The 15,668-nt window shown below is 40.7% G+C and overlaps 3 protein-coding genes across 7 annotated transcripts; 2 read left to right on the top strand and 1 right to left on the bottom strand.

Annotated features, from left to right (window-relative positions):
• Positions 1–668: 668 nt before the first annotated feature.
• Positions 669–1,311, bottom strand: gng8 (guanine nucleotide binding protein (G protein), gamma 8; the record flags this gene model as incomplete). The annotated part of the gene is made up of 2 exons (XM_079171772.1): positions 669–797; positions 1,228–1,311. The coding sequence occupies 2 exons, from the start codon at positions 1,309–1,311 to the stop codon at positions 669–671; spliced, it is 213 nt and encodes a 70-aa protein (XP_079027898.1).
• A 3,201-nt stretch (positions 1,312–4,512) lies between these two features.
• LOC306705368 (bromodomain-containing protein 8-like) lies at positions 4,513–7,710 on the top strand. Its single transcript, XM_079172107.1, has 9 exons — positions 4,513–4,825; positions 5,246–5,342; positions 5,839–5,908; positions 6,034–6,083; positions 6,234–6,356; positions 6,462–6,542; positions 6,676–6,740; positions 6,969–7,111; positions 7,442–7,710. The coding sequence occupies exons 1-9, from the start codon at positions 4,783–4,785 to the stop codon at positions 7,685–7,687; spliced, it is 918 nt and encodes a 305-aa protein (XP_079028233.1). The 5' UTR covers positions 4,513–4,782; the 3' UTR covers positions 7,688–7,710.
• A 1,237-nt stretch (positions 7,711–8,947) lies between these two features.
• LOC306705367 (bromodomain-containing protein 8-like) lies at positions 8,948–14,903 on the top strand. 5 transcript variants are annotated; one of them, XR_013767336.1, is made up of 11 exons: positions 8,948–9,078; positions 9,424–9,573; positions 10,091–10,251; positions 10,478–10,946; positions 11,078–11,121; positions 11,249–11,517; positions 11,644–11,736; positions 11,848–11,916; positions 12,136–12,471; positions 13,843–13,887; positions 14,161–14,194. XR_013767336.1 is itself a non-coding variant. In XM_079172103.1 (11 exons), exons 1-11 carry the CDS (start codon positions 9,018–9,020, stop codon positions 14,218–14,220), a joined length of 1,704 nt encoding a protein of 567 aa, XP_079028229.1. In that variant the 5' UTR covers positions 8,948–9,017; the 3' UTR covers positions 14,221–14,903. The 5 variants fall into 5 exon arrangements, 4 of the variants coding, with proteins under 4 accessions (XP_079028229.1, XP_079028230.1, XP_079028232.1 ...); XM_079172103.1 differs by having other exon boundaries at positions 12,136–12,418; positions 14,161–14,903; XM_079172104.1 differs by lacking the exon at positions 13,843–13,887 and having other exon boundaries at positions 12,136–12,418; positions 14,161–14,903.
• The last annotated feature ends 765 nt before the right edge of the window (positions 14,904–15,668 follow it).

Below are 15,668 nucleotides of genomic sequence, written 5' to 3'. Positions count from 1 at the left end.
ATCTACAGACATAACAAACAAAGCACGTTTACTCGTTTACGCGAAACGGGGGGTGAGACGGGGACTTACAGGAACAATTTCTCTGCACAAGAGAGCTCCCTACACTACGACTGCAGAGGACATTTTCAGCTCAGGTTCAAACTGCACCATCTTTTCATTAAATACATTTGAGAAGTTGAAAATGTTCCTCGATTTGGGTCGCAGCTTGTCATTAAGGGTTGATGGTGGGTCCCGCAGCCAGACCAGTTGAGAACCTGTTGTAGAGTAGGCCTATGTGTTTCATGCTGTTAAAATATGATGCAGAGCAAATATATCTAGAGCACGGCAAACTGTGCAACTTTATTTTGCCTTTTAATATCTTAAAATGAATCAGTCTTCAACAGAAAAGCCAACATGAGAACTATACTGTTGAGTTAATATATAAACTCTGATACAATCTGTGTGCAGAAGGAGAGGCAGCAGTGTCCTGTCTCAATGAACTTTGCACCCACTTTTGCTACATCTTTATTGTCGTCATTGTCATGGTCAAATGATCATTCCTCAGGTAAAGTGAGTCACCAAAGAGCTACTGTAATTACAAAAAAATAATTCTATAAAATTAAAGTTTTCTCGTTGTTTTTGTCATTACAGCTGAAAGTAGAATAGCTAAGACATTTATCTCGTGGGGGTTATAGTATTTCACAGAATAATTTCTTCTCTCGAAACGGGTTCTCAGAGGAAAGTACTGGTGTCACCAGGGGGTCCTCTTTGGCATGAGCTTCACAGTAGGCCATCAGATCAGCTGCTGCTTTGGATATCTGTAAAAAAAAAAAAATAGTTGTGTGTGTGTGTTGGAAATTGGAGGGGAAGAGGATAAAAAAAAAATACATTTTAAATTCTATTATTCCTTATTTTTATTTTTTTTGCCATTGATTAAACACTAAAAGAAAACATTTTTCCTGGATCAATCAAAACAGTAAAAACTGATATCAGTTATGGAAATGGAGCAAATTTAATTTAATTGTTAAAAAAATAGGTTGTCTGTTAAAGGTGAACTGCTATTCGGAAAGTTCAAGATTCAAAATCAATGTTCATTTAAATATACATGAAATTAAATCTCTTTTGAGACACAGGAAAGTGAGAAGAGCACTTTTGTTCATTCATTATAAAACATGCTGCCACAATTAACAATCTAAAGCGATTTCTTAACTTGTCCATCATCATTACTTACATAATGTGCTGACTCACCATCATCCTCTCTATGTTGACCTCCAGTTTCAGTTGTTCTACCGTCTTTCGAGCATCTGCAATCTTGGCCATGTTGTTGGACATCCTGCCTCTTTCCAACTGAAGTCAGTCAGCCTGGAGCAAACCATCAATGTTGACTCATCAGACAAAAAATAACCATCAATGTTGACTCATCGGACAAGAAATATTCATATGCATCACTGATAAAAAGAAAAGTGGAATAAACAAAATATAAACATGAGACACTTCTAAAGTGCAAACACAGTTGTTGAAGGTGTGCCATGGCTAGAGTCAGTTTCAATTTGCTTGTTAATTCTGCTCCCTGGGTCTCAGCTGCAAGTGGCACAGGGAGGGTCTCAGAGGAGGAGGGCTTGGGAGGGAGGGGAGGCAGAGCAGCCTCCCCAGGGGAGGGCATCCGCTAGCTGGGCATGTAAATACATGTAAGAGTAAAAACATTAACATTAACTAGTTGCTCTTTCAGAATAGTTTTATCCTAAACTGCAGGTGTAGAGAGTTGCTGTCAATGCTATTAATCTGCTGCTATTATGATGCCCAGGTTCTGCCATACTTACACAATAAATCAGCCTTAAATTGCTTTAAGTTAGCATGAAAAAAGCATCATTACTCAGCAACAAAAGACTATTTATTTTGTCAGTGTCTGTGGGCGTGAAATTCATTTATAAATTCTATCAATACAAATTGTTTCTGCACACTAATACAATTCATACTTCTGAAATATGCTGACAATATCAGCACACACATGTAGAGATATGTGGTCTGATACAAGCTGTTTCCAAGAATCTGTAAAAAAAATAAAAACATTTTCAAGATGTATCCAAACTCATAACAATCACAACGCCACTCACCACAAGACCAACAGCGACCGTTGGGCTCCTGAAAGGAAAGTCCGCTTGTTTCCAACTGGGTCCACCGCACCAACTTACAGTAACAAATGACGTGAGATTAATGGCAAAGATGAGGGGGGAGGCTTCAATAGGCTCCCTCCTTCAAATAACTGTGGTTCTGCCCCCAGGATGAGCTCAGTGCAGCAGTTAAAGGCAACATGTGGTGTGACCTTCATCTCTAGAGTCTCTATCACTCGCTTACCTGAGGTGATAGAGGAGCCTGTGCTGTGAGATGGAACATTAAATATTGTTTTTAAAAAAGGGGATACGATTTAAATAGCTAATAGTGTATTTAATATAAAGGGATGAAAAAACTGCTTTCTTCATAACACCTGACAGCAACATGAAAAAAGCATTAGACTCTAATGAGGAAGCTCTCAGGAGAATACATTGTTTTCCATGACTTTAATTGATTTTCCTACGTGCAATGCACTCTTGGACAAATATCAAATCTGTAATATTTAGATACATGAGTGCATTAATTTTAGGTGCACTGACCAGGAACAATCAATAATGAGAAATCAGTATTCAAAACAAGTTTATTGTGTGACAGTGTTGAATGTTGGAAATCCGAAAATGACAGTCCTCCAAAAGTCGTCAACATACATTTGTGTTTCATGTGCTTTTACAGTGTAACACATTATCTTGCCTTCAGCAAACATGTTCTTTTTTGGATTCTCTGACAAAGTTACCTGGAGCATTGTGCAGATTTACAGTATAACAGCAGTACGGAATGACTCCAAATGCACAATGATTCAAGTAATAATGTGTTGAGGGTCTTTTAAACAAAGAAATGTAATAGCCTAATGCTTTCTTACAACAAATAGGCTACACAAGAGCCAACAACATGCAGTATATCCAACACTAAGTGTGAGTGATTGAGTATTTGTCAAGGTGTGAGTTTTTTCCGACAGCAGGATTATTGCTCTCATGCCTATCCTCTACCATGCTGCCAGTCCTTCCTGTAGAGCTGACAGTTATTCCACACAGCAGCAGGGGGGCGAGGAGGCCGTGCTATGGAGTTAAATGTCAAGTGCCTCATTAACATTTGTTTCCCTGTAGTAATTGGTCTCTTTCTGTGGAAGATACTGGACCTCATGAGTAGAAGGTGCTCGGTCCTCCTTCACCAAGGGCCCAAAATCATAATTTGCCCAGTGTGTTGTGTTATAAACCAAGCGGGGATGTTCAGATTCTGCGGTCCTACTTAGTTAGAACTTAATATTGTTACCTAAGCTTGACAAGTATAAACTCTAAAGCCATCCATCCAGTCAGCCAGCCAGCATGTCTCCTCTCTCGTATGATTCATTTATGACAGACGCCACATCATAGGATCCATGAAACCGGAGAGGAGGGCGAAGTGCCTGCATAGCCCATCAAGTACACATGTTTAACATTTAAGTGTTAACGTTTAAAGACATCTGTCTTCAGCCATACTTTATTTCCTTATAAGCAAATCTACACAATACCAAATAAATACTGTGGTATATCAGTTAAAAAACAGAAATGATCTATTCTGGTATAATTACAGGGAAAAGAAAATACTTCCCTGTTGTTCAGACCATTAGCCAATTTAGAGCTTCAATGTGGGATTGCAAATTAGAAAACAACAGGCAACTAGCAGTGAGATAAAAGGGAGATACAGCATGCAGGAAGTGGCCAAACGCAACAACCACATATATTGGAATATGCTTATTTAAAGATGATACCCTGGTTGTTTTCATACGGGCTGTAAACCAGTTTTTCTAGTCTGTTGCTCCTGCTTCTCAAAGTGTGACCCGTCTGTATGAAAAAGCCCACAGAACAGCATTTACAGGTGATTACTGGAAACATTAATAGCTTCTGTTTTTCTCTGTTTTGATTCTTTTTTTTTTTAAATCTGGCATTGAAAAGTCCTTTTAACATGTTTTTTTAACTTAAATATGACACACTAAAATCCAATAAGAAATACATATACGAATGTGTATTGTATCTCACTTAATATTCCTTTGTTTGGCATCTTAAATATTCCCAGTCAATGTAATCTATATGTAATTTGCTGTAGTGATTTTATAATACCTGTAACAGCTGTTCCAATGTCATAATATTAGATATGAGTCATAACTGGCAAAGTATGAACACTTAACTGGTTCCAGGTTTTCACTACAGTGGCATCTCATAACCCTCTACATGTCGGGCTCAACGCATACATGATTTTGTACACGTATTATGATTACTCTTGTTATTCTACAGCAACACGAGAGGGGGCATCTTTGTATGAAACTCTAGAACAAGTGATTTAGCTTTAGGACAGAAAAAAGCTCCCCGGGTGTTACCCTCATTACGCTCCTGTGGTGGGCGTGTACGAACACTTCTACAGCCACAATGATTAAATAACGTTACAGTAAAGCTACATGTTCTCGCATGGCCGTTTTCTTGGGTAGCACGCACTCCGTAGAGACCAACGCGGCATCAAAACCCGTTTTGTTTCGACTCCTTACAGAGAGTAGCATTTGAGCTAACGTTGAGAAAGAAAGAAAAAAGAAAAATCGTGGAAGCCTCAACAGCCCCGTAACGTAACATGCATTCATGTTGACGTCCATATTTTGATGCATGTCGTGTGCGGACCTCGCCAGTGTCGTGTTTATTCCCGGGTTTCCATCCACCGAGATGTATGGGATGTCGGGATGACAGGAAGATGGCAAACGGGGTTGGAAGTGAGTAACGTCGGCACATAGAAAAATGTCAATGCATGCTATCCGCTAGCGGAGAGAGAGAGTGTCCGTGCTGTTGATGTTATCACCGCGAACTTCCTTGCACGGCTCCCTCCGCTCCTGCAGCCTGCAAGGATTCATCGCTGTCATTAGACAGTTGACAGCTCTGTTGACACCGATGGTGGCTCCTGTTACAATCAGAAGCATTATCGATATGCTTTTTTATTTTATTATTTTTTTTTTTCCTTTGCACGCTGATTCCAAAGCAGTTGCGTGCGAACTGCATGGTGGGCAGGTTTTTAGGTAGCAGAGAAATGAAGCTTCAAGAGATTAATTGTAGTGCCCATACCAGGCCTGAGAACTATGCAGCAACGCAGTTAAACATGAACTATATAAAGCACGTATCATGTTTTTGTTCTGCAGAACACAAGCTACTTGTCATCGGACCAACAGAGCCATGGTCGGTGAGGGAGAAGCTGTGTTTGGCCACATCTGTCATGAAGAGTGGAGACCAGAACTGGTATACTGTACTGCTGCTCTGCTATTGCCCCTTTAGGCTAAAACTAGTGCCAGTGCTTCTTTGTTGTGTGTCAGTCGTCTATGATGTAGCCATGCATAGACATTTTTAATTTGAGCTTTTTAAGGTTGTATATTGTCAATATGGGTGGCCCCTCAGGTGTGCTTGAAGTTATGGTTGCTGTTGTTTTCTCTCACAGTCCAAAGTGATGCAAATAAGATGAACTAACCTTGTCTTCAGCTGCCATACTGTCCACGGTGTTGCCCGGTGCATGCTGGCCTTAATTTAGCATACATTTTGCATGAATTTACAACTAAAATGCTTCCAAAAAATAGTAATAATAACAAAAATAGATATATAAGAATTAATACTTGGAAGAAGAAAATACAAATGTTTTAAGACTACAATAAAACAGGATAGAAATAGTAGCCTGTTTTGGACTTGTCTTGAATATGTATTTCGTCTTTGATCATCTTTCAACATTTCTTCATCTCAACAGGGTGTCTGTCAGTCGAGCCATCAAACCATTCGCAGAACCCGGCCGACCGCCTGACTGGTTCTCTCAAAAGGTGTGACAAAAATCCGATCTCACTCTACCGCAATGACCAAATTCATGACCTCTGCAGTGCTTTTGCCACATTTTATGTTGTCCTGTCTCAAAGCTGTTTCTTTCTTCTTCTTTGTCTCTTCACAGCACTGTGCCTCCAAGTACTCTGAGCTCCTGGAAACAACAGAGGCCCCAAAGTGAGTGCCTCAGTGACTTTTACCTCGAGCCTGCTTTTGTAGACTCGCAAGCTAAAATAGATTACATAGCTTTGTACTGTTCGACACATGCATTGACAGTCTATGCCAGAAAACAATGTCTTCAACTAACAGTGCATTTGTTGCCTTCAGGCGGAAGCGCGGCGAGAGAGGTGAAGTGGTGGAGACAGTGGAGGATGTGATAGTCCGTAGGCTGACAGCTGACAGGATTGATGCACTAAAAAAGCTGATCAAAGAAACACAGGAGAAGCACAGGTATACAAGCTTAACTTTTAACAGCAAGAAGACATCACTGTCGTCGTGAAAACATCTCAGGAGTTAAGATCAATGAGATTGGTTGATGCGCTGCTGTTTCCGTAGGAAGCTGAAGAGAGAAGCTGAACTGATTCAAGCAGGACGTCTAGATTCCAAACTAGAAGAGTTATGGGCAGACATTCTGCAGTAAGAAGCAACGCACTTTCTATCTGTCCTGTTTAAACAATCACACAGTACATCTGTTTTTGTGTTTGTAAAGCTTAGACATTAGACTCTCCCTACTAACAAGCAAAATACATGTGTGTATCTTATGTGTCAGGAAGAAGAAACTGGAGGAGAAGGAAGCAGAGTTGAAAAGAAAAAACACAAATGCTGCTTATCAGGGTATCTCCTTCACTTTTAGTGTTTTTTTTTTTTTTTGGGTGGGGGGGGGGGGGGGACAACTAATATTAAGTAAAATTGTGCAGTTGAAACAGCCCCATGCTGCTAGCATGCAAAAGAAGGATAGTCATGGCACATGTTTCTTGTGTGGGGCCAAAAAATGAAATTTGAACATCCGCTTTTGTGTGACTGATAAAGTAATCCTCTCTATGCTGCCCCTCCCTCTTCCAGCCAGACAGGTGGCAAAGAACACATCTAAGCGAGAGCCCGGAGTCGCCACACAATCGCCCTCAGGCTGCAGCTCCCCGAGCCAGGAGTTCTCACCAGGTGACCCACTCGAGTGTTTGACGCTGGATCTTGCGTTGACAAAGAATGTAAGTCACCGTAGGTTCAACAGTAGTCAAGCTTTGCTCAGCAGAAAAATCAGTTTTCATCTTTGTTTAAGACATAATTCATATTATATATATATATATATATTATGCTGCATATTTTTAACTGTTAGAATGAACTTTCCATCACTGCTGTAAGGTATAAAAATGATTTAAATATGACTTTATTATTATAATAATAATAATATAATTATATATCACAAAAGAGTGTAATATTTTTTGACCATTCCCACACTCAATCCGAGTTGATCAATGAGAGCATGCTTTCGATTGGTATGGAAATGTGACGTCACGTTTGTGTCTCTCTGTCTCCAGGCTTCAGGATCAGCCAGATTAATGACAATTGCTGAGTCTTCTGGACCAGGAAGTGATGACGTCAGCCCCGGGTCACTTCTGGATGATCCCATCCAAAAGAAGCTCCTGGGCCTGAAAGCCACACCCCCACCGTCTCCACTCCTGTCAGAGTTACTGAAGAAAGGCAGTATCTTGGCCACAAATTCCAGACTGGTATGTGGAGGGGACTTACTGTGTTATGCCAACAGTGCCAAGCTCTCTAATTAATATGTTCAAGTCTGCAGGGAACCCCATCTTCATCTCATTCTTTGTAGAGTTACTATTTAATCATTTTTCTTTTTTAATTTTTTTTTTGGAAGTTGTGGTTTGTTTTGCCAGTTGCATAAAGCCTTTAGTCATTTTTTTTTTGCAAATGTATTGCATTGTAATGTGTTGTTTTTTTGAAACACAGAGTCTGTTTTCACCTCAGGACATCTCAGTGTCCGTAGATTGGTAAAGTTGGATGAGGTGCTTATGCGAACAACTGTCTTCAGTTAATTCCACTCCTTTTTGAACGGGGTTCAGGTGTTGTCTTTGGCTACACAAGGTCATCTGTAGTCCTGTTTAAGACCATTGCTGTGTTCTGAATATGTTTTTTTTGTCCTGTTATTACTTCTATCTGTGGTCAAATTCACTCTGAAGCATTAACAAGTTTACTGATTTTGGAAACAAGTTTACTGTTTTTGGAAAACAGTGCTTTCTATCCTTAAAGGTCTAAGAGGCTGTACAACTGAAACAGTACATTTAGTCAGGAAATTATTTTGTTTTGCTTTCTTGAAATGATTTGACTTGAAAAAAAAAATAAAATGTGTGTATCATTTGAGAGTTAACACATCACTAAATATATTTTGCATTTGTTTTTTAATGCTCTAATTGTGTTGGTTTGTGTTAAGTGTCCTGTCTCTCTCTCTCTGCATTGTAGCTGAAGACTTCAACGGTTGGTTTTAATGCACCACTGAATGTTTTGCCTCTTAGTTTCTCAGGCGCCTTATTGCAAACTGCAAAACACGCAACCTGTTTTTGCTTCCAGTTTGCTGTCATTTACTTTTTTTTTTTTTTACCTCCAAGCCTTTTGTCAGATGTCATCAGTGGTTCCGTGTGGCATGACTTCGCACTGCAGCCAAGGAGCTGTCGTTCAGCCAGTCCCTGCCAAGGTTCTTCTGGAAATGGTTGCTGGACAGTTACCTCCTGGAATTGCCCAGCTTGTTCTTTCAGTTCCATTTTTTGATGAAGCCAACTGTGCTCTTGTGAAATCCCATTGTGTCAGAATAAGTTGATCCTTTAGTTGCTCTTTGCCGCCTCACATTCCTCTGGTAACATTTCTGCTCTGACATGCAGCGCTGCCTTTAGGGCTCTTTGTATAAATATTTGCACAGGGATTCCAATCAAATTGTAGAAATATCACAAAGACATTCAGCGATAAATTTGTATTATTTTCAAAAAAATGATGTAGTATACTTGATGTGCACTTTATGTACAAGAGAACTGGCAAAAATGTTTGACATGCACGTATGCGTTTACATCCCAGATTGGGGAGGGGGACGTGACCACTGCTAATATGACAGGAGCACATGACTTGCAGCTGGCTCCACCTAGCCAACCTCTCACTCAGGCAACAGGTACAGATGCAGTGTTTGATTTGTGTTCATGATGTTCTTTACACTGATTTTATGTAAAAGTAAAAAAAAACAAAAAAAAAGAACATCTCACAAAATATTTGATTGAAATAAGATTTCATCTAAATCAAGATGATATTTAGTAGAATCCCCTTTGGCACAAAGAAGAAAACTATGTAGGAAGCTGTTTTATATTTGTTAGCTTTTCTCCTTGAATCCTAAATGGATGTGTGCTTTCTACTGTCGTCTAAGCTGTTTGCTCCTATACATTGGCTAACCGAAAGCCTCCGCTCCTTTGTCTGCACTCTGCACTTTGTGTGTTCATGTTTATGGACGCTTGCATGGCAGGTGCCCCGATGTTGTCGCGTCTCCTGGAGGCAGGTCCCACCCAGTTTTCTGCCCCGTTAGGTTTCATGGTCAGTGCAGACTCAGCCTCCAGTGCTCCTCTCTCTGCTGCCACGCCTGTGTCTGTTGACTCTACTGCCTCAGCAAATACAGGTCTGTCCGCTTTGACCCAGACCACTCAGAGCTCAATCCACACGCTAAAACCTCCTTGCATCCTTAATGTCATATTCTTTGTAGCTTGAGAATAATAATAGACCTAAGATTGTTAACTGTAATCATTCATTTGCAAAAGTAGACTTAAGGGTTCATTTATTGTGCAATGTCAGAGCAAAACTGAGATGTCACAAGTCTCATTTTATTAACATAATGTGTCATGTACACAATTGTATACATTGGAGGAAAAACATACTTGTGATACAAAAAACGTTTGTATCTTATGTATACACTACTTAATGTGTTTTTAATATATAAAGGTATCTCAATTTCTTGGTCAAGGTTAACAAAGATAAAAGTAAACAAGAGATTCATTGTGGTTCATATTTAAATACAAGCAAATGATAAAGCTTGAGCTAGGTATTCTGTGAAGTAGAAATAGAAAAATGAATGTTTTTACAAACTGCTCCTGCTAATTTGAAATTGTAGTTGAAAACCGGTTGTTGTCTGTGTGCAGAGGTGGATGTGATGGTGCCGTCTTTGCCCCCTGGATGCCAGCCTATCTCTGCAGGGGATAAGGTGGCCGAGCTCAGTGAGGAGGACGTGACTGTGTCCTACATGGTGGATGAGCTGGACCTGAAGACGGTGGGGGACATTATCGCCATCATTGAGGACAAGGTGAAAAGTCCTACATATTTTCACGGCATTGTTTGTGATGAATAATGCCTGCTTGATGTTTTTTTTTTTTCACTTTGGTCGTCAATCTAGTCGTGAGTTCTGAAAATAGTTAACTCACCAACATCACTTCTGAGATTCACCAGACCGGACGTGGCAAACTATGAAAAAAATAGTGGAATAGCTCAATTCTGCTTTAAGATCAAGAGTCATATCTCTTCTTCTACAGACAGATGTGACTGCAGAGGCTTTGGATGCAGCTGCAGTTGAGGCTGCGCTGTCACTGTGTGAGGAGAACGGCCATGCTTTGTCTGGTGCCTGGGAGCCTGGGCCTCTCCAGCCCCATGAGTCTCATCCCGCAGTGCCCACAGGGGCCCAACAGTCCTTGTGTCTTCACAGTAGCCCGGAGAGGAAGACAGAAGTGTTAGAAGTTCAGGGTGGGACTTCAGCTTCACTCTCCTCTCTGTGCATCAGTCAAGATAGCGGTCTGGCAGTATTCCCCAAGGGACTAAGGGGCCTTCCTCACACCTCCTCATCCTCACGCAGCTCAAAGAGTTTGGAGCACTGCCACACTGGAGCACCTCCACACCCCGAGGCAATGAGAGAGACTGGAGTGTTGGCGCAAATTTCATTGGATGTTACTCAAAAATGTGAGAGTGAAAAGTGGGCACAGCAAATACCTGAAAAACCCCATGGAGGTATGCACACCGATATGCATCAATGCTAGTATTCACTTGGTTTCAGAACATGCAGTTGGCATGCAACTATACATTTTGCACAACCATTTCCTTCTTATTATTCATCTTTACTATCTTTATTATCTTGGCAGACTCAGTGTTAGAAGATAGCCCACTGACAGAAAGGAACCCCAAGGTATAGCACCCACCGAGGACAAAGCGAACATGTTGCTTGTAATGAAATGCAGAGTGCGTACAGTTTCCACAGTATCCCTGCGCTGTAAGCTCTGTTTGAATCTCGGCATCTTTCTCCGTCTTTGCAGGGGATGAAAGCGGAGGATGGAATAAGTGTTGGGGGAGGAGAGAAAGCCTCGGGGAATAAAGTGTACCGGGAGCTCAACGGGCCAGAAGTGTGTGGAGACGAAGAGGCCGACGGGGTGGAGGGATTCTTGTCGGAGCCCGACGGCGAGATGGAGCTAGAGCCCGCGGCCAGCGAGAGTGAGGACGGGTACAGCCTCCACACGGCCTCCTCGTCTCTACAGCTCCACACGACCGCGGACTCCATCCCCAGCAGCCCCACCTCGTCACTGTTGTGAGTGAAACGCAAACTCGCACACACGAGGCAATTTCTTGCTGCGTCATGCTGCAGATCAGGTTCTGCTTGATAATAATGACCTATCCCGTTTGTATACCTTCCCTACACACCGTCGTTGTGCAGTTCTGTGTGCAGCGAGGACCATGAAGCTCTACAGGCTCACAAGATCTGGAAGAAAGCCATTATGCTGGTGTGGCGCGCAGCGGCCAATCACAGGTCAGATTATGACTCTCAACAGTAACGCTAGCCCCTGATGATCAGCCTCTAAAATATGGAATGTGTTGTATCATTTCTGAAACCGATGTGATTTATGCAAATCTGTTGTAGGTATGCAAATGTATTCCTGCAGCCAGTAACTGATGAAATTGCACCTGGGTACCACAGTATCGTGCAGAGGTAAGCACGGGACACGTCTGCTGTGGTCATATTTTATGCCTATTTTCAATTCACTTATAGTTGCAATCGTGGTCGTGTTGCTCGTGCAGAGTGACACATCTTACATCACACAATAGTAAAATTTTCAGGCACGAAGAAAAACAACCTTTGCTGGATGGCATTGGATTATTGACATTGAAGGCCACTCTAACCCCCCCTCTTTGCGCTTCACTTCTACAGGCCCATGGACCTTGCCGCCATAAAAAAGAGCATTGAGACCGGTTTGATACGGAACACGGCTGAGTTCCAGAGGGACATCATGCTGATGTTTCAGAACGCGGTCATGTACAACAGCCTGGATCATGACGTGTACCACATGGCTCTGGAGATGCAGCGTGATGTCCTGGAGCAGATCCAGCAGTTCCTGGCTACCCAGCTCATCATGGAGACCTCAGAGTCTGGTATCAGCGCCAAAAGCCTGAGGGGCCGTGAGAGCACACGCAAACAGGACTCTACTGACAAGGTGCTTCACTAGAATTTTGACAAAAGCAGAGAGTACAGAAGAAGAGACGAAGGGTGAGACAACAGGCCGAGTAGATCTGCCTGGCACTTTCCAAAGCATGATATTAGTTTTTTTTAGAGTGATTTCCTTCCAGGTAGCCATTGGTTTCAAATGCTATCACAATCAACTCACAGAGAGACTTAGTAAACATGTTTTTGTAAAAAGTCAACTTTTGTTTAGTTTCATGCTAAAATCCACCAATGTCACAAGTTGTTTATTGTTCATCTTATAGCACTGACTTTGCAGACATCAGTTAATGAATGCCATACCTTATCTTTGAATGCATTACTATATTAACATACTATATTTTTATTAGTATAAAAAGACAATACATTGTTCACTGTGGTGAGTACTGTATGTATCTCAAACAAGTTTCAAACCAATGGTTGACTGGAAAGCAATACATTTGTTTTAGAACATAACGTCTATGCTTTGGAAAATGGAAGGCAATAATGTAATAATGCAATAATGTAAAGACTATTACTGACAACTATTTACCAAAGCATACAGTAGGTTTGATACATTGATATTCCACCGTCAACAAAGCTATTGTTTACCATTAATTACACGACAGTATGGACATGAACTGGCAGATAATTGACCCGATGAATCACAATTAATATTTAGTCCTTTATTTGCATTATTGATGTTGATGATAATGTGACTGAGTTTACGTTGGAGATTTGTACAGAAACTGATTACAGAAACAAAGCATTTAACTACATTACAGCTACATCACCATGCCCAAATAACAAACTATAACAAAATAACTTTGGCAAAACAACATATTTTAGTGTTTTCAACCTGTGCCGGAAACGTGTTGGTGAAATAAAGAAGATTTTCCAGTTAGTCAGAGTTAGAGTTCTTTTTCACATCCCTTCCATTGTGACCTACGCATCTAGTTGGCTGTTGACAAAGCTGCAGGAGAATCATATTGTCATGATCTGAAGTTCTAAGTGCTGAATGTTGATGTTTTATAGCGTTCTGATGTTAACTAGAACCAGAAGTTGACTCGAAGGTAGGAGATGATTGTAAAACATCATGCTGTGCTTTGAATGGTTGAAATGGTTGACAAGTATACACTGTATGTATGTGTTGTATTTAGCTAATGAGCTTGACATGCTGGCATGTTCCTTTTTAAATATATCTGGATAAGTAGTGAGATTGCAGTGCAGCGAGGAAATGAATAGTAAACATTTGAAATGGCCACATGATGATATACCTCTATATTATTTTATTATATATTCTGTTAAAGCTTATTTCAACCTTTCCTTCTGCTGAATAGATTCTGATCTATATATGTGTTGCCATTATTTTGCCTTCTCTTGAGACTTTCAATGCACTTTTGTGTCCCAGCGCTGATATGCCTCATTTTCCTCTTACAGGACACTGTCTCCATGTCCTCTCCTGCCTTCCTTCTTTCTCTGTTTGTAAGTACCCATCCTACAGTCTTTCAAACCTCCCCTTACTTTCTTGTCTTTTTTTTTCCTGAAGCAGACAATAAAACTACAGTTGTTCAATTAAAACAAAGGAATAACTCATTCATATAGAGCTCAGCAAACATGGTATTTGGCTGACATTTGTGACTCAAACATCTTGAAGATCAACTTGTTTGAACAGCGAAACACTGGTGTGGCTTCTGTCACACATGAGTGAAGGCGAGCGGTCTAATGTTTTATTTTTCTTCCTCTCTTTGACTGCAGGATGGAGGCACCAGGGGGCGCCGTTGTGCCATAGAAGCTGACATCAAGATGAAGAAATGAACATCCAGTATGACAATTTTATCCAATAGTGTTCCAGGGTTGAATTGAAAGAAACACAAAGCTGAACTCATCCTGTCAGTTGCACAGATTCCCACTCTGCATAAACTGCAGCGTCACCTTGATTTGCACTCCCGGTGAAATAGATAGACTGTAATATGGAGAAGCTCATTTCCTCTGAGACAGCCATAGAGACATGGATTATAAACTGTATAATCCCAGATTACAATGGGGTGGGAAGAAAAGGTCAAACTTTTCATAGACGTAGCTGCAGATCACTTAGACTTAGCCTGCTCTGAATTGCATCAGGTTGTATTGTAAATGAAGATAAACGTTACTCCTAGCCTACAGATTGGTGACCAGACCTGGTTTTACTTCAGATTAGTCTGGTTGATTTTAAGAAACATACCATGTTGGTGATACAATGTAAAACCAAAGGCCAAAGAGTCTGATTTAGCTAGAAGTTGAGAAGGATCAGGGGGTGAGGGGTACATGCTAATATACTTATTTAAAAAACTCTCTGATCATTTTTAAATATGGCTGTGTTTTTTTGTGATGAATTGATTTTATTAAGGGTGCACTTCCAGTGAAACAGTATCAACATGCATATTCTGTGTCATTTTCAGTATTTTTGAGAAAACGTCCCGTTATTAAAATGTTTTGTGGACTTTAAAATAAACAATAAAACGTCATAAAAAGCCCTCATTCCACTATTTTAAGCTTGAATTGGCATCAACGTTTCCCACGATTCCAACACAAAACACGTCACAGCAGTGACACATTATTACAGTTTGCTGAAACCTTGCTGCTCAAGAGCCGTCCAATCGAAAGCAGTGACTTCCAGTGTGAAAATTTAAAACGTTAGCATTTGATATCTTTATTTTTTTTGTATCAAAAAGTCTGCCTTGCCTAATTCATGACATTGATGTTTAGTGCACTGTGTATCAGTCGGGAAAAGCATGCAGACTTTATCAGGAATGAGCTCAAGCAACTCATTTACAAGATGCCATACTGTTGCTGTTGTCTACTTGCTCATTTCTGCTGAGCATGCAAATACATTGTGTTCATGTTTTCACTATGAAGATGTCCACTGACTTATGTAAACAAAGGCTTTTCCATGTCTGTTAAATCCAGACATCTGTAACTGGCATCAACGGTATAAACAGATATTAGTTTGATCGCTCATGTGTAGAGTCAAACAGAAAGAAAGTTTAATACGATCTCAAGTTGTACGTGCAGCAAGTCAAACCTCGCATGTTCCAGGAAGTAATTGGACAGATCCTGTGAAGGTGCAAATGTGCAGAAACATTAAAGCCTTTTTGGGAACTTTTTGTGATGTTTTTCCAGAGACAGCAGTGAGAGGTTCAGACACAGTAAATGTGTTTGGTTCAGCTTCTTTGCGATATATTTTACATTTAAAATATAAATATTTGCTGTCATTCTCAGTCTCG

This window comes from Pholis gunnellus (genome assembly GCF_910591455.1).
Source record: "Pholis gunnellus genome assembly, chromosome: 13".
NCBI lineage: Eukaryota > Metazoa > Chordata > Actinopteri > Perciformes > Pholidae > Pholis > Pholis gunnellus.
The sequence above is the reverse complement of the archived record's forward strand: the minus strand, read 5'-3'. Positions and strand labels throughout refer to the sequence as shown.

Coding starts and splice junctions, on each gene's coding strand:
- LOC306705368 (XM_079172107.1), top strand. CDS start 4,783: ATGGGATGTCGGGATGACAGGAAGATGGCAAACGGGGTTGGAA. Junction 4,826..5,245: donor GATGGCAAACGGGGTTGGAA/GTGAGTAACGTC, acceptor TTTGTTCTGCAG/AACACAAGCTACTTGTCATC. Junction 7,112..7,441: donor ATCTTGCGTTGACAAAGAAT/GTAAGTCACCGT, acceptor CTCTGTCTCCAG/GCTTCAGGATCAGCCAGATT.
- LOC306705367 (XM_079172103.1), top strand. CDS start 9,018: ATGACAGGAGCACATGACTTGCAGCTGGCTCCACCTAGCCAACCTCTC. Junction 10,252..10,477: donor TCGCCATCATTGAGGACAAG/GTGAAAAGTCCT, acceptor CTTCTTCTACAG/ACAGATGTGACTGCAGAGGC. Junction 11,518..11,643: donor AGCCCCACCTCGTCACTGTT/GTGAGTGAAACG, acceptor GTCGTTGTGCAG/TTCTGTGTGCAGCGAGGACC.